The 18,260-nt window shown below is 39.9% G+C and overlaps 1 protein-coding gene across 2 annotated transcripts; it reads left to right on the forward strand.

Moving 5' to 3' along the window:
- The first annotated feature begins 2,645 nt into the window (after window positions 1-2,645).
- Window positions 2,646-16,157, forward strand: actr2b (actin related protein 2b). 2 transcript variants are annotated; one of them, XM_085369661.1, is made up of 10 exons: window positions 2,646-2,751; window positions 4,875-4,985; window positions 5,411-5,425; window positions 6,630-6,845; window positions 7,067-7,139; window positions 7,795-7,931; window positions 8,317-8,466; window positions 10,388-10,533; window positions 11,001-11,133; window positions 14,545-16,157. In XM_085369661.1, exons 1-10 carry the CDS (start codon window positions 2,704-2,706, stop codon window positions 14,713-14,715), a joined length of 1,200 nt encoding a protein of 399 aa, XP_085225787.1. In that variant the 5' UTR covers window positions 2,646-2,703; the 3' UTR covers window positions 14,716-16,157. The 2 variants fall into 2 exon arrangements, with proteins under 2 accessions (XP_085225787.1, XP_085225788.1); XM_085369662.1 differs by lacking the exon at window positions 5,411-5,425.
- The last annotated feature ends 2,103 nt before the right edge of the window (window positions 16,158-18,260 follow it).

Below are 18,260 nucleotides of genomic sequence, written 5' to 3' on the forward strand. Positions count from 1 at the left end.
AGCAAGGTCACTTTTGTTTTCACTTTTTCATTTTTCTTCCTCTATTACAAAGTTTTGCTTCATGCCAGTTACAGTATTCTGTTATGTCTGTTTTAGTATTAGGATGCCATACATGTGTTTCCATATTCAAGTCACGAAAGTATTTGAGATTTCTTTGATGATAATATTTTTTTTCCTGTTTCCTGCTCCTGGCTGATTTTTTGTTTTTATGTTTTATGATGTCCACAAACTAATAGGCTACATGTTCCTGACTATTTTAGAAAATATTTAGCATTATTGTTGTTCATTTGTTTGTTTCCAGTGATTTTATGTTACTGAGGTGCTTTGGAGTATAAAAACATTGTCCTGAAATACTGCCGTGACAAGCTTGTTGTCCACTTGCGCACATTCCTGTGAAACAAACAGCTGCTTCCTATAGTCATTTTACAATAAAACGAAGGGTTTATGTACAGTCATGACAGTCAAAGTAAGAACACCTTCTTTGAATCTGAAATGGGCCTGCCTGATCTCACAAGCAGCCTTCTGTCAAACAGGAAGTCACTAATCCCAGTGTAGGTGGGAGCAGGTGCATTCAGCCTGGAGAGACGTAGAGCTGGGATGATGGTGTTGAAAGCATAACTTTAGTGCAAGGGATCCAGGAGGGGGTCAATGATGGGTTTGAAATGTGACAACACAACATCCTCAAACATTTTCATTACTAATGAGGTCAAAGCAACAGGACTGTAGTCATCAAGGCGAATTTTAATTGTTTTTGGGAAACAGAAAAATGGTGGAGGCCTAAAGCAGGCTGGCACATTTCTCCAGCGAGGTATTGAAGATATCAGCTGAAGTACTCAGTACTTCGGAAGTCTGCACAAGCTGTTTTGCAAAGGTTCTGTCTAATGAAGAGTCTATTTACATCTCTTTCAGAAGCAGTTTATGAAAAATTAAGTACACCCCATAAATTAATAGTTTATGGAGCCTCCTTTAGCAACAACAACTTAAAGTAATCGTTTTCTGTATGACTTGTCTCTTGCAGAGGAATTTTACCCTACTCTCTGTTACAGTGTTGCTTCAGCCCATTGAGGTTCAGGTTATATTAAGGTCCTGTCCTGTTGTATGAACCAGTTTTGACCAAGCTTTATCTATGAGACAGATGGCCTTACATTTGATTCTTGAATAATTTGGTATGCAGAGGAGTTCATGGTCGAGTCAGTAACCGCAAGAAGCCCAGGGCCCGTGGCTGCAAAGCAAATCCAAATCTTAACACCTACACACACTGCACATTGTAATATGTGTCATTTAGCAAAATGTGTCATATCTGTCATTTAGTTGATTGTCAGAGGTTTAATTTTCCTAATTTTGAGGCCTGCTAAGGATCAGATTATTTTTATTATGTCCTGATTTGTAAAACCTGTGAATTGAAAGATGGTGTACTTTCTTTTTGCCATGATTATAATGTGAAAAGAGGGATTGTAAGTGTTATCAGAAACTAATCAAATAAGCTAAAAGGAATTTGTTCTCTCCTTTTTCCTATACTAAATAAAAATATGTCTGGAAGCGTGGGAGGGTAATTCTAAATTAATACATTTGTATACGATACATGGATTGTGTGCAGCCATTTATAAATATAGTTGTGGTCAGAAGTGGAACGCTCATCATGGGCCTGAATTTCTTAGTAATTTTGAACTGTTCATTTCCCAGGATGGAACGATTGTACAGCATACATCTTTCTTTGTTCAAAAAACACTAATCTGAATTTATTTTGGATTTTCTCTAATCCACACAAGATCACAAGTGCACATGCAGGCTCAAATATATATATACACTCAAATATTTTAAAAGTTAAGGTTCTGCAGTTTCATTTCATTACTAACTTCGCATTGGTGATTATGATTGACTATAACTGTAGTTTGTCTTTGGCAGCATAAAAAGAATTTGTTTGACAGCACTCACTGGCCAACACTCAGAACAATGAGAAATTCCAAGGAACTGGAAACTGCTGGAAGACCAGTGTCAGAAACTGAGCTACTTGGTCACAATAACAGAGGGTATGTGTGGAGGGCCAAAGATGATGCTTTCAAATCTAAGAACACTGTACCAGCTCTTAAGCATGGTGATGCTAGCATCATTCTCTGGTGCTATTTTGCTGTCAGTAATTGTGGTACATTGCAGAAAGTGGATGGAATAATAAAGGAGTAGGACCACCTCCACATTCTTGCAAAGATAGTAGTAGTTAGACAGAAGCTAGATAGTTAAAGCCAGAACACAGCTGGGTACTCCAGGTTAGGTTCATGACAATGACCTAAAACACACATCAAAACTGGACCGAATAAATAACTGCATCTAATTATTGTTTTTTTTTAAAAGTCATTAAAGAAGTATGCTATGCAGTACGTAAACTTCTAACCACAACTTCATGCGTGCACAATATGTAGATGGTTTGTGACACAGTAATTATTTGTGTGATTGTGTTTTTCCTTCCTTCTTTAACTGTATGTAGGTTGATGATATGAAATTAAAAAAAAATAAAATAAAAGTTGAAATAAATAAATAAAACGGGTTTTATGGGACGAATTCAAAGATGAAGAAGAGAATGTATGTCATTTGAACACACCGGATGAGCACCCTTCCCTTCCTCCTTTCGGCCGGGTTGGTGTGTCTTCCTTCCGGCTTTGCCGAAGAAAGTTGAGGGAGGTTCAGCAGCAACTGGGCTTTTACATAATGGACAGCCAGGGAAGGAAAGTGGTGGTCTGCGACAATGGGACCGGGGTAAGCTTACCGTTTTAGCTCGGCGTGTTACCAGCTCGAGTCTTGCTCTAAAAGGAGCCGTTATGTCGACTGATTTGCTGAAACAGGAAGTGGGTCTGTCACCGTCCAAGCTAGCTAGCGTTAACTGGGTGTGTAGCTAGCCAGTTAGCCTGCTAATTTTCATTCATCCAGTCCTGATGCGGAAACGGCCCGCGGATTGGATGGAAATGCACGGATAAAATTTAATTAAAATCTCTAGTTGTATTGCTCCCTCCTGCATAACTCCCTTAATTAATAGTTAACGTCCTAGGTGCAACCACCGGTTAGTAAGCTAACCGAGCTAGCCTTTCTAGTTAGCTTTTAACAGCTGGCTGTCTGGTTTCTGCTGTCTGGCAGCTACGTCAGTCATTTCAGCGATTTGTTCGGCAAACCACACGGAATTTGCAGATTCATTCTTTCCATGCTGTAGTCGGGGTTTGCTTTCCAAGGACCGGAGCTACATGTTTTTTCACTCAGTGTCGGCTAGGTGTAATGCTAGCTAGGCCGTGTCAGGTGAATTGAGGAACCACCTTTACGTTTTCTCATTCCGCAGCTTACACTAACTTCGCTCATTAAAAATTTAACCCAAGCATCCATTAGTAAGGAGTCCGGAAAGACCTCAGCAGGTGTATTTCTGCACGTATCTTTGGATCTGCACGTCGGCTGTGTGTTTACATGTACTTATTGATTAAAATTGGGGGCTAAACACTCGGAAGTTATGGGTGTGTAAAATGAAACATTGCGAAAGAGCCCCCACCACAAAGGAAAGTAACCACCATCCAAAAAGCTGCTCATATTTGCACTACATCAGATACATTTTTGTGGTCTTTTCGTCCCCAATAGTAATTATCAACATGAATGATATACTGCTGTATTTCCTTATAGCTGTACTCGCTCTTAATAAAATACTCAGCTTGTGCGCCATCAAGCATTTAATATAAACTTTACTGAGCTTTGTTTATGCTTCTAAATTGCTTCTTGCACACACACAGGTAGCACTGTTTCTTTTGGGGTGTGCAGGCTTCCTTGTCTAAACGTCAGCAGTCAAAGAGGATGTTGGCTCAGCATGTTACTGACTAATAAGGCTCTTTTGAGTTGTGAGTCTTTCAAGAGCTTTCTGTGAAACAGAGGGAAAAAACAGCCCTGTGTCAGAGTTGAACTGAGAAGTCAAGAGGAAGTGAGACGAGTCTGAACCACAGCCGTATATGTCACGAGCAGATTTGTTAAGAGCGTTGTTGCATGCTTTTTCACAGTCCAATGCAAATGCGTTTTCTTTTCTTTTCTTTTTCCCATGCAGAAAAAAGTTTAGACTGTTTATTGTTTAGTTTACTCTTGATAGTCTTTCAATGAATTTTACCATAACGGTTTCCAAATTGCATGTTTGCAGTCTGCATCCCTTGTTACTTGGTTACATTTTGTGCTGTGTATTGATGCAAAAAATGTTTTTATAGTTGGTTCAAAGCAAATTAAACTGGTGCAAAAAAGGGTGTGTAGAATCAGAAAACAGCCAAATATTTTAATTAGAGCTAAAACAACTTCCTGTAACGGTATTTGCGGCTGATATTTTAGAGGTAATCGTACACCAGTGCACCCCTGATGCTATCTTTTCCTGGTCTTTGGTTATCTGAGCTCGTGCAACTATTCTAGCTGAGCGCAAAGAACAGCAAATTGTCTATATCTCCATTTGGTGTAAATGATAGTCTTTGTAGCTCTCACAAAATTGATTTTTACAAATGGTTCTAATAATATTTTATTTGTTGGTAATAACACAGAGGGGTTTTCATTGTATAAATGTGAAAATCACAGATGCAGAATATTAATGTTAAATATCTTTGTTTGTTTTTTGCATTAAAAAGGAAATTAGTTTTAGTTAAATTAGTTTTTTTTTTAGTTAATTAATGCAGGAACTGACCACATTTAGACATGCAGTACATGAAACGTGCATCGTCATCAAACATGCTCATTCTGAATGGTAATTGGGGTCTTTGTTATCAATAGGATGATAGTAATGTTTTCAAGCTCTGTTCTAGAATTGATCTTATCAGTATTTTCTAATCACTTCCTCTGTGCTCTGGTTTTCTTTCCTTTTTGTCTCTCTATTGTAGTTTGTCAAGTGCGGCTATGCAGGCTCCAACTTCCCAGAGCACATCTTCCCTGCACTTGTTGGGAGACCCATCATTCGCTCTACAGCCAAAGTGGGAAACATTGAGATCAAGGTACAGACTGTTCCTGCTTATGCATTTTTTCCCCCTCAAGGAAATGGGTCATCGGACAAAAATATAAGTTGAAAACAGGAGAGAGAAAAAATCAAGATGTGAAATATACATTACAGAATAAAGTCAGTCTCTTATATAAGCACAGTGTCAAAGTAATAGACAGTCAAGATAGACTGTTGTAAGAGTTGGCACCCTAATGAATCTCTGAAAAATGCTTTGAACACCAGCCCACATCAAAACTAGCAGGTCCTTTTATTTTAGCAGGCAAGACAGCAGCGGTGTAAATGTCTTGACAGCTTCACATTATTTTGGCATGGTGCCTATCTCTACCTTTCTCCTTGTCCTTTCCACTTTTGTTTGTTCATTTTTTTTATATATATCTGCCTCCTCTTCCTCCATGTTTTGTTCCTCTCCTGGTGAAGTAGAATGTCCAGAAAATGGTAAGTTTAGGTTGGTGTGTGCTTCTGATTCTTGCTTGCTATAGAGAGCTGAGTCATATAATGAAATTAAAAATTAAGCCTCTTGTTTGATTGAGTTTTTCTTTTGTTTTGTCCAGTGTGTTTCATGAATTTATTTTTTCATCACTCATTCTGATCCCATTTTTGTACATCCTCATTACCTTTTGATTTTGGGTCCTAAGCTGGGTATTGCTGGCTGGTAAGGCCAATCCACAGCAGTTTTTTTTTTTCTCCAGGCTGAGAGTGTTAGCAGAAATAGCTGCAGTGAATCATAGGCCGGCTGTTATCGATGGAGTGCTAAAAGAGATTTTGGACCGGTTCCACTGTCAAAGTCTCTGATCTCCTGCTGCATCCTGACAGCTACCCTCCCACCAATCCTGAAGCACTTTTCAGTTGAAAACAACTTAAAATGTCACCCAGAGCAATGTGTGCCAAAGATCAGATTTTTCTGTATCTGTATGTATCATATGTATCTATTTTCCCAGCCATTTTGAAGCAGTCAGCATATTTTAATTGATTAATGTCCAATATGAAAAATAATTATTCTTTATTCTAAGTATAGAGGAAGTGCCCATACTTGAGGATGCATGGCAGACAGCTGTGGTGGAGATGGAAACACATCTGTTTTTCTTTCCTTTTTTCCCCCCTTCTTTCTTTCTTTTTTCTTTAATGACACCACATGGAGGCGATGCCTGTGACTGGTACTCATTAATGCCAAAGAGCACAGGATGAACCCATAAAATGGCTGCCTTCAGTAGGCTTTTGATGTCTCCAAGTGGAACGTGAGATGCTTGACTGTGTGGCTAACACTGAGCTCTAACCCAACAGTTGTTTACATTTTGCCGGGGTGCCTTGCATGCAGATAGTTGAATGTGGCTTAAACGAGTGGTGTACTGTAGCTAAAGGAAAGTGTTTCCAGGTGTATATGCATGGAAAATGATGCCTTGTTGTGCATGGTGGGTAATTGCGTTTTAAGTCAAAGTGCTACATGAATGCTTTTGTTGTCACATGACAGAAGTTTTCAGGTGGCAAGTAGGCAAATGAGATGACTGAGTTTAATTTCCAGACCGAGGCTATATACTCATCCTTTTGCTCAGTGACTCTGATTGTTCCACAGTGGGCTCCACAATCCTGAGGGCTCTGCTGCACTATTTTTAAATATTTATCTCTGTTAAATTTCCTGCAGGACCTGATGGTGGGGGATGAGGCTAGTGAGCTGCGCTCCATGCTCGAGGTCAATTATCCAATGGAGAACGGCATTGTCAGGAACTGGGATGACATGAAGCACTTGTGGGACTACACCTTTGGCCCAGAGAAGCTCAACATCGACTCCCGCAACTGCAAGATTCTGCTGACCGAGCCCCCCATGAACCCCACTAAGAACCGTGAGAAAATCATCGAGGTAACATTAAAATTGTCATTATCAGAGGCAGCATCTTGCAGTCTTTCGGGGGGAAATTGATTTTTAAAGCATAGCAGAAGTTGCAGTTTGGTTAATCCTCCGTGAAATGACTTCATTGTGTGCTACTTCTGCATTACGCTACAGAAATAATTTTGCACCCACGTTGCCTGCTGTAGTGTGTCAAGTTTCTCAACAGTTGTACTTCCTGTCCTCTACCACAGGTGATGTTTGAGACCTACCAGTTTGCAGGAGTCTACATTGCTATTCAGGCTGTGCTGACACTGTATGCCCAAGGTAGAGGCCTTTACATACATGTTTAGTCAAAACGGACACTAACCTTTTTCTGTTGCATAACACAGCTTTCATGTCACAGACATTTTAGACTTGTTCTTCTGCTTCCTTAAACTGCCTCATCTAGAAATAAATTTTAGCCCTAAAGTGCAATTATAGGCCCTTCAAGCGGACAGTTATAAAACGTATTGTACTATTTTCTTGATTACTATTTACGTCATTAAACTTAGAAACAAGACCGCTGTTAAAGTTAGTTGTGGAAGTTTTTGTGTAGCAGTATTTAGCTACCACACAAACACTTCTTGGTCAAAATGTTTGTTCTTACAGACTAACACAATCATATTTGTGCCAAAACATTTATCAGTACTTCTGACATCAGCTGATATGTTGTGCAAACACAGCTTTGCGTGAGGTCTGTCTAGTATTCTACTATTTTTATCAGATTTTTTTTTTTAAAATAAGCAATTACCTACTTATAACTGCTCAGTAGCAGTTATAAGTAGGTAACTGTTACATTAGCTGTGTTATTGCAGCAGTTTTTGTGTGTGTGTGTTTACCCAGCCAGCAGTAATCAGCAGCTGCAAGCACACTCTGGATAAAATTCTCCTTGCTTGATAGAATTGCAGGTTATTAACTGTAGAGTGTGTTTGTGTTTCAGGCCTTCTCACTGGTGTGGTGGTGGACTCAGGTGATGGTGTCACGCACATTTGTCCTGTGTATGAGGGCTTCAGTCTGCCCCACCTGACAAGACGTCTGGACATCGCAGGCAGGGACATCACCCGCTACCTCATCAAGGTATCCAGTTTGAATAATGTCATCAAAGTGTTTCTACGTGAGGTGGAGATTTGGCAAAATATTCTTAGATTAATCTTTAAATAGCAGGTTCTGTGAGAACTCCATTCTAACATCCGACTTCCAAAATGTGCTGCTGAATGCACAAGTTTGAATATGTTTTGCAGCGTATAAAAATATGTCACAGTTTAGTCTTTTTTTGTGTGTGAAGTCTTGCATATGTCATCAGATTCTTTGTTTGCAACTTAATGGGAAGATCTTAATTTAGAAAAGCTCCTCCAGTGCAACTTGATATATTAGGAGATTACATTAAGTGAGCCAAAGAGTCTCATTTTATTCTGCTTTTCCTTCCCTATTCCCTGACCTCTTTCTCATTCTCCATGTGCAGTTGTTACTGTTGAGGGGTTATGCCTTCAACCACTCTGCAGACTTTGAGACGGTGCGCATGATGAAGGAGAAGCTGTGCTATGTAGGCTACAACATCGAACAGGAGCAGAAGTTGGCGCTCGAGACCACCGTGCTGGTGGAATCATACACGGTAGACACTCGCATGTTTATTCTTAACAGTAATAAGTCACTGACAAATGCAGTTACATTTGGTGTGACATTGTGAGAGAACTGATCCACATGTTTGATGTTAATCCCAAGCTGGTCGGTACAGTTGCCTTATGAACGCCAATAAAAGATTTTAGGGTGTGCCGTTTTGGAAAGTGTTATCAAAACACTGCAGCTTGCATAAAAAGGGCGTTAAAAATGATTGGTGCCCTCACATGGGCATTGTGTGCATTAGTCACTCAAGAAGCCGAGCTTTATATAACAAAAATGCAGTAAAATAACAATAACAAAAATCTACATACATTAATAGTCATTAACTCAAGTATACGAGTCAGCAGCTCTGTGCATTGAATCTTTTTAAATTTTTATTCCAATTTTGGCTCTCAGTGAGTCATATCACTTTCATTTATCCAGCAAATTTAAACAACAAGACTTCGACTCCACTCCCAAAAACACACAACCCGTGAAAACAAACACTAAAATTACAAATTGCAATGATGATAATAAACAAATGAATAAAATCTGGTTCTGTTTTGTAGTGGTTAACACATTTGTCTAACGCACAAAAGGTCTCCAGTTCAAGACTCAGAAGAGGCAAAAATTGCTGGGAGGGTGTCCGGGGTAAAAGTCTGTGCCAAATCAAATATGCAGATATATCCTGTCATGACACCTTGTGAATAAGGGAGCAGTCAAAAGAAGCTTTAAATAAAAACTAAATATTAAAAAAAATTGTAATTTTTTTTTTTCATCAAAAAACAAGTTTAAATCCATAATTTTTCCAAACCTTGAGTATTATATTTATTAAATAATTGTCACGGTAACCAAGCAGCCCTACCCATCACAGGTACCAATGTGCAAAAACCGATTGAAATTCTGAAATGTATATTTTTGGCATATTAAACATCTATTTTATTTAGGTTGAATGTTTTTACAAGTCAGCAAATTTCCAGCCCTGAGGGGTTGCACGTTTTTTTTGTTTTGTTTGTTTTGTTTCCTTTTTTCCTTTAAAATGAGTTCTTTTTACGCACTCCACATATGCACAAGTTTCATATTTCTGCCTAAAATAGCACCGGTGCAGACAGAATCCCTCCCAAAGGATTTGTTATTCAAAAGTGGCAGTATTTTGAAATAATCAAAACTAATGGGGTAACTAAATCTGTTTCAGCACTGAGCTAAGTAGACTACCACATGCCCACTGTTGGTGCAGTTGGCAGCTTTGGTACAGGACCATGCTACTGACTAACAGTTTTCTCTGAGACTCAGACATATGGGGGTGCAGTGCTCCTCCGTCAGGCTTGCTTTTCTTTCCGAGGTCCATTTCCCTGCAGAGAGAACCACAGAATCCAAACGTTAGTCCTGGTGTCTGTGTTACTGCACGCCTTTCCGAGCACATGTTGTGTCTCAGTGCGCTCTGACCATGTGTGTTTGGGTTAGTGTAGGCGACTGTGTGCGTGTAGGTGAATAGGTGCGTGAACATGTATGTGTAAGTATGGTTTTGTGTGCCGAAACAAGGAGGGCAATGTACCTGTGGCCGAAAGGTCCTGAATTGCGCGTTACATCATTTCCTGTGCAGCCACTTTGCGGCAGTGGCTAGGCTCTGTTTCCTCCCACTGCCCTTGGCTGAATGAAGCCTTTTTATAGTCACATGCATTCACTATAGTCAGTTTGAGGCCAGCACTCTCCGTGCTCTAACTTGCTGTACAGTGTCACCAGTCTGGTAGGATTTTCTTTTCTTTTGAGAAGTTAAACCTTCCTTTCAGTTTAAATCATGATTCTCACTGTAGAGTTTCACACCCTTGGGCACTCTTGTACATTAAATCTTACCTCTTCATTAGTGTCATGTTTTTTTTTTTTCTCCCCCTCTTTGCTTTTTTTTTTTTTCTCATCCTCCCACACAACTCCAGCTGCCAGATGGCCGTGTGATCAAGGTGGGAGGAGAGCGGTTTGAGGCCCCTGAGGCTCTGTTCCAGCCCCACCTCATCAACGTGGAGGGCGTTGGAGTGGCCGAGCTACTCTTCAACACCATCCAAGCAGCTGACATAGACACCAGGTGAGGCCAACAAAAGGGCACATGTATACTCCACTATCAATAAAAAGCTTTCCTGAGGGTGACTCAGTGTTTCCACAGCATTAGGAAGTTTCAGCAGAGGCAGACGTTTTGGCAAGCAATAGATAGATGGATGTCAAATGGCAATGTCAGCTGATCACAGCTTTCGCTTAAGCAATGGAGGCTTTTAGACTTAAAACTAAATATTTTGTGAAGTCTAGAGTTCAGTATGGAAAGTTTGAAAATTGATCATGAGTCTTTAAAAGAATGGAACAAGGGGAAAAAATGTAAACACTTGCAAGTCAACTAAGTATGACTGATCCTTTGCTGCTTAAGTTCAATAATTTATTTTTACTCTCTTGACGTCACTGAAGATCTGTTTGGAAAGTACATTTTCCAGCATTTGCTGACTTAAAATGAGAAAATGTGCCTTTTCCTGCTTTCACCCTTTTCTGCCTTCCTGTCATCAGGCCTGAGTTCTACAAACACATCGTTCTCTCAGGCGGATCTACCATGTACCCCGGCCTGCCATCTCGGCTGGAGAGGGAGCTCAAGCAGCTGTACCTGGAGCGTGTGCTCAAGGGAGATGTGGACAAGCTTTCGGTGAGAAACCAGCCCTCTCCTATAAAGTGACATGTAGTACTGACTGTGAGCAAAAACTGCTCAAATATGATTCACAGTATGATTGTCACTTTGAAAAACTGGGACATTGATTTTAGCTCATTAGATCTATCCAGTGTGATTTTTAAAGAGTGCTCTAGTTATAGAAAGGAACATAGAAGTCTGCATCTGGCCTCTGGTTTGAAGTAAAACATTTCCCCTGATTCTCACATTTTGTTAAAGATCTTCAGTACGGCTTTTCCCACATGTTAGAGAGCATTGAAGTGCCAGAATGAAGCACAGGGAACATGTTTCTCAAGGATGTAAATGACATCTCGCTGTGTTTTCACACACCTTGAACTTAAACCGCATGCAGCTATCATGTCTGAACCTTGCCCGTTTCAAGCACAAGACTGGCTTTATGAATTTTTTAGTGCAGTGTAGACAAACTACCACAAGGTAGTGCCAGAGGCCAGACACTCCTTTAATTTAAACAAGCGTGCAGTTAACTTCATAGTGACAAATATTTGTTTTGGTAAAATATTTCTACCTTTTCATGTCGGTATCCCAAAGACACAGATGATTTTAAACAGAAGTATTTTATAAACAAAGCTCAGCAGATGACTCATAGGTTTAAAGAACACATCATTATGTGCTTTACTTTTCTGCCTGCAACTGCAATCGACCCCAATTTTCCCAGATTGTCTCATTTTTTTTTTTTTTTTTTTTTTTTTTTTTTTTTTTTTTGGAATTGAAGTCTGCAAAGTTAGTGTGGGAATCCAATGATAGGTTTTTTTTCCCTTTATGAAAACTCTTCAGAACTAAAAAGATGCTGATGAGTTTTTCTAGAAAGAAACTGCTTTGTTGAATGTCAGTTTTAACTCTAGCGTTAACTAAACCACAGTCAGTCTTGCTAGCACTTGTTTTCCTGCTAGAATATGGCAAATACACCACCTCCTTGTGTAGCTTGCACCTTTACAAGTTTGTTAGTACGTTTAGACAGCCAGTCACGTGAGCAACAAACAGAAGCAGCATCCTTTGCCCTATTTGGTGAAAATATGAGTGTTTAAACATGCCACACAGAAGTAGATTGTGCTGAAGGAGATGTTTGTGTTATCATTTTTCTGTGCTGAAAACACAAATTGGACTGCCTGTGAATCTGACCACAGCTGTCATGAGGTCGCTTTAAAGCAGCATTGGTCTGTGTTTTTGATTATCAATTGATCAGATGACTCTGTAATTTGCAAGGTCTCAGTTGTCGTGATAAAACCACAGAGTTATCAGCTCACGCTGTGATTCCTGCTGGGTCTTAAAGCAGCATTTTACTGCCTGTCACCTGATTGTTTTGGTCTTATGATAGAAAGTTTATTCTTTTCGCGTCTGTCTCTGAGCTCTCAGTCGCATCGATTCCATGCAGGCAGCTTTCTTCCTATATTTCCCTCAGGAGCTGGAAAACTCCTGAGACAAATGCAGATTCTCACACAATCGTGATCATAACAGGATCCATTTTATTAGACTAAAAGCTTAGCATTTGTTGGTCGGACCAGTCAGCTTCTTGTGGCAGCTGTGTGTTTTAGCTGCAGTAAAAGTCTACGTGTTGTAGTGGTGTACAGTCTCCAGGTTATTCTTTGTTTGTGCTCTCTCTGTAGCCATGTAGCCTTGTTTTGAATTCTTTAATCCATATACCAAATAAGAAATGTAAAAACACGAACAAGGTAGTAAAATGTTTCTATAATTAATAATGGTGTTGTTTAATGTCTTTCTACAGTTTCACACTAACATTTCCATGACAACAGTGACCTCCTTCAGTCATAGATGTTGCCGTTTCAGTTATTCACTACTTCTTTATTTTTGTTAAAACAAGGTTGATATGTTGTAGATTTGTGGTTTGTGCAGGAGTAGAAACCATCATTTCACAGTGTAGCTCATAGTAAATCTACTTTAGATGATTATAACATTATGGCTCATAATCAAATCCCTATGGAGAATATAAATGGGATTTTCAGTTCCTGAACCTCACTGTCGTGTTCTGTTAATACCCACATTAGCCTGTGATAGACAGAGGCCTCATCCAGTCACCTGTCAAGAGCCTTTAAATGAAGAGCCTCCCAGTTACAGGCACTGTAAATTTGACTGGTCACATACTGGCTCCAAATGTTTCCTAATGTCTCATAGGTCATAACAGTTTTTGCTCATTTAAAAAAAAAAAATCGACCTCAGTTATTAATCACATGTATGTATGTGATGGACTACAGAGGTGCCCTGCAAGCTAGCGCTTCAAATTCACGTTACTGTTATTTGTTAACAGTAAACTTGCGAGTGAACACGGGTTGATTTTCCAATTTTCAATTTATTCTTGTGGTTTTTTGCAAGCGGAAGCTCCTCGGAAGGTTTAAACACACTTAAATGTGTTTTATATTTTAAATGTCACAAAAAAAACATGTTAGTTACACCTGGCTAAACCAAGCTGTCCAATCCTACTATGGCGCAGTTCTCAAGTTTGCTGTTGGTTTAGACTGTAAAAAATTGAATTCAGCATGTTTTCGATAGAAGCTCCTTCAAACATTTGGTGTTTGTTTTGTTTTTGTTTTGTTTTTTTTAATTTATTTGAAAAAATCCCGCTAGGTCTTGAGGAAAGTCTTGGCCTGTTTAACACTTTTCTGGCTGAGGTGCATGTGAGAGTGCAGTTATCCACCACCATGCTGGTCATGTATTAGCTGGTCCTTATCCTGCCAGTTGTCCAGTACAGAGGCCCTGTCAGATATCAGATCACGCCAGTGTGCAAAAAGCTCAACTAATATTTAAGTGCATTTAATGCTAGCAAGAGGACATCGTGTGTCCTGCCTCCTGTAGTCTCTAACTTAAGCAGCTCCTGTTGTCTGAACCACATGAAATATTTTCTGTAGCTCAACTCCAGTTGTTCTTTCTCAATGTTAAAAAGTGGACAACTGTGGAAATCAGCAAAAAATGCTTGTATTTCTTTTCTTTTCTTTTCGTTCTTTCTTTTTTTTTTTTTTTTTTTTTTTTTGCTTGCTTGCCTTGCCGGCTGTCTGGAGGCGGTGTATGTGTATAAACTTAACATGAGGCTGCTTCGACAGCGGACTGTGGTTAAACTATTTTTATTAAGAGAGCTCACGCCATCTGAAGCCAAGGAGCTCATTGTGTCAAGAGTTGGGTAGCCATGAATTCATAGGAAGAACTGATAGTTAAGTAAAAAGTATTATCATAATTATACCTAATTATCTTAATTATCTTCTGATCTTAAGCTTGTATCAAGTTAGTTTCTATCTGATTTAGACCACTCGAATTTTGATATAAATCTCCTTGACATTGATTAGAAAAACATGTAGACTTTTGGGAACTTTGAGCAGTATTGGCAACTCATCATTCTCCTCTGTGTTTCTTTTCCTGTAGAAATTTAAGATCCGGATTGAGGATCCTCCCAGGCGAAAGCACATGGTGTTCCTGGGTGGAGCCGTGCTGGCCGACATCATGAAGGACAAGGACAACTTCTGGCTGACCCGGGAGGAGTACCAGGAGAAAGGAGTCCGTGTGCTGGAAAAACTTGGAGTGACCGTCAGATAAAGCACTGGACGGACAGAACACCCACACGACACACACACACACACACACACACACACATGAATATACACACAAACACACACATACACGACATGCACACACATTTCCACCCCTTGCCCACATCGCAGAGTATATATCTATTTATCCCTGTTCCTCTCTGTTTCGGCCGTTGATTCCCTTCAAACACCGCAGGGAATCCAGCCATCACCTTCCCGCTCTCTCCTCTCTCTCTCCACTCTGCCTCTCTGCCTCTCTCTCTTCTCTCCTGGTTTGGGATTGGTTCACACTTTTCCTCGCAAGCCCCCAAGAAACCAATTCCATCTTTGCAGATTTCCACTGATTCTTGCTGAGTGCTGGTGGGAGAAGGTTAAGAGCTGTCAATGCAGCATATTTACCTGCAGATTAGGCTTGTTGTGAATTAACACTTGTCGGGTAAACCGACCAGCCTCAGCAGAAAGCTTAGTTTCCTCCCTTGTTAAACCTGTAGAGGAGATAAAATGATGCAAAGTTTCTAAGCAACTCGTAAGCGTCTGTAACGTCACAATCAGGGTCCACCACAAACAGCCACGGGCCGCTTTGAGCATCTTTTCCGGGTGAGCAAGAACTGATCACATTTTTATGTCGGTTTTTATAAATGATATCATGACTTTTCTTTTCTGGGAGAGGGATTACTTTGTTTTTGCTTTTTTTCCTTTTTTGTTGGATGTATGAGTTTGATTTCCATCTTTAAATTTGACTCTTTTCTTTTTCATTGACTTTTGTTGCTGTGCACTGCTACCATTGTAAATGGAGTGTATTGTAGTAACAGAAGGTCCTCCATGTGTTTTGTTTTCTTATTTTATGAAGAATTAATGGTTGATTTATAAAGGGACAAATACACAAACTAAAAGCCCCTGAGCTTGACATCGAGTGTGTGACGGTACTTTAGGGGTTCGTTGGTGGTGACACAGTGATGGGGTGTGGGGAGGGTTAGTATTTTTTTTTTCCTCGTCAGACAGCTTGGCCTCTGCCTCCTCTCTGGTTATAAATCAGAAGTTGAACGAATGGGTGTGAGCAGTTATAGCAATATTTCAAACTGTATCGACGCTATAGTACCTCACTCATCGTGTTCCTCCAGATCCACCAAAGCACGGAGGCAGTGGCAGGTTTTAGGATGAGATCTGTTTAAATTTGGACACCTGGAGCATCGCAAAGCTGGGAAATTAAAACAGTATATTATACGGCTTATTTAAGTTCTCCAGACTTTCATTCCCAACGGTCGACTTAATGATTACTGGAGGCACTTCTATTTTGATTACGATAAATGTGTATATTTTTTTTCTCCTCTTTCCATGAACGTCTATCCAGTGCCAAGTGCAGTTAATGTTAACTGGATCTCATGTTTTAATGTCTTTCTTTTTGTCACAGTTTTTTGTTTTTACTTTCCTGTGTTGTTCATAGCATAACTGCCTAACGCTGATTTAAATAAAGAAAAGTGATTTATAAGGATGTTTGTGTGACAGGTTCCTTCTTTTTTTCTTTTTTTGGCACATGAAGCTTCTGTTTCACAAATTTATGGCTCGGAATAAGAAATCCTGACCATTGATTTGTAAATATTTATCTTTTGAAGTCTATATTTGCGAGTAGGGGGCAGATTAAATGGGTTGATTAAGTACAATGACAGGAGAAGGGTGTAGGTGGCCGAGGCTCATCCACAGAAGAGGACGAGACCTCTGCTCACAGACCCGAAGGAGGAAGAGGAAATGGAACAGCGGCAGAGGACTGGCGCCACCAGAGGAAGAGGCTCTCTTTCCGTGCCTGAAATAAAGATCGCACCCAGACTCTTCCGGCCTTGTTCCATTTTAATCCCTCGACTCTTGCCACTTCCCTCTTAACCCTGAACTATTACCTCAGGAGCGCTGTTTGAAATTTCCTCCCCATCAGAGCACAAAGGGCATCACGTAAGGATGTTTGCAAAAGTAGTGGAGCATTTCATTGTGGTTTTTTTTTTTTTTTTTTTTTTTAAATTTATTTTCTGTCACTTCAGAATATGTATTCGCTATGAAATGAGTTAAAAATCCGCCACATGAAAACATGAACTTTACACATTTTAAATGGTGCACTCAAGTTCCCCCAAACAGCTTCTGAATAAACTTTGTTTAGCAATTTAAGACTAATAAAAATAATTCTTCTTTAATACTTGTTTTCCTATAGTTTTGCTGCCCAAACATTCTCTCTAAACTCTCTCTAGTCAAAGCATTATCCACAGGGTGGGAGTAGAGAGACATTTCCTCTCAGCAGCCTTTATCTCATGTTCAGGCAATCAAAAAAGTATGCTGAAGCAACTATCTCTTCGAACTTTACATCTGTAACGTCTCTGTTCAGTTTGAGTGAATCAAGCAGTTTTCGACCTGATGCAAAAACAGAACAGGTTAAAATGCTACAAAGGTAATACTCCCCGAGTTAACTGTTGAACGAAATCTTTGTGGTAAGGAAGGAAAAACGTTAAATCCTGCCTATTTTTGGGCATGGGACCACGGCCACCCATTCCTGTAAACTGCACTGGGAAGTGAGCGCCGGTGCTCATGCACCCAGAGAGGGGCCATGCTGACCCCATTACACGAGCAGATATCTTAAATGCTTGCACATGTGGACGGCGATGCTGTTTGCAGCCGTTGAGCTGCTTAGCAGGCCCCCAAAAGCCCTCAGGGACCTTCTTTCTCTTCTCTTTTCTCTTTCCCTCCCCCTCCCCTCACTTGCTCCATCATTATCGCCCACATGCTTTTCCAGAGACATCCTGAGTGAAACAGCTCGACGTCCTCGATGGCTATCACATGTTCCTCCTGTGGAGGGAGGCAGCTCCCCTGGAAGACATGTTGAGGAGAATAAGACAGGCTGTACTAGCCTCAGTTTTTCTTTGTGCTTTCTTTCATCAAATATGTTGCAAAACTTTTTAGAAGTTTCAAAGTCATAGGGAAAAACTTGTGGCTTTGACATTTTTTTGAATCCTCTGGGTCTCCTCGTGAAATCACCCTTTCTCTTTTCATGAAAAGTGATTTATAACGATGTTTGTGTGTTAGGTTCCTTACATCAAACTTCTTCTGTTAGCTATTACCTCACTAAGTTCTACCACGATTTAAAACTGTTTAGGGACTTCATATAACCCTATATTGAATTTTTCAGTATATTTGATCTACATTTAAGCAATTTCTTTCAGATGCTGGAAGATGGACCTAATAATATAAATCATTGTTCTCTAAATCTTTCTCTATCTTCTTGGACTTGCACTGCAGCAGGAATTGAGGCCAGTTTTTTTACACAAACCCCACCCACCTCAAAAAAGAAACAGAAATACAGGTCTTATTTTTGAAGGGTTCACCAGAGGATAAATCCTACTGACTTTGGAGATTTCTTGTATTATTATTGGAATTGGTGGCTGTGGTCCCATGCCCAAAGATAGGCAGGATTTAACTTTTTTCTCCTTACCACAAATATTTTGTTCAACAGTTACCTTTGCAGCATGTTAACACGTCCTGTTTCTGCATCAGGTCTAAAACTGAACAGAGATG

This window comes from Diplotaxodon limnothrissa, linkage group LG13 (assembly GCF_057381915.1).
Source record: "Diplotaxodon limnothrissa isolate DT_005_m linkage group LG13, D_limnothrissa_male_GT1.1, whole genome shotgun sequence".
In the NCBI taxonomy this organism is placed as follows: domain Eukaryota; kingdom Metazoa; phylum Chordata; class Actinopteri; order Cichliformes; family Cichlidae; genus Diplotaxodon; species Diplotaxodon limnothrissa.

What these genes read in the sequence shown, in the direction of transcription:
- actr2b (XM_085369661.1), top strand. Translation starts at nt 2,704, where the DNA reads ATGGACAGCCAGGGAAGGAAAGTGGTGGTCTGCGACAATGGGACCGGG. An exon ending in TCACCCGCTACCTCATCAAG is followed by an intron (nt 7,932 to 8,316) that starts GTATCCAGTTTG and finishes CTCCATGTGCAG; the next exon opens with TTGTTACTGTTGAGGGGTTA. An exon ending in GCAGCTGACATAGACACCAG is followed by an intron (nt 10,534 to 11,000) that starts GTGAGGCCAACA and finishes TCCTGTCATCAG; the next exon opens with GCCTGAGTTCTACAAACACA.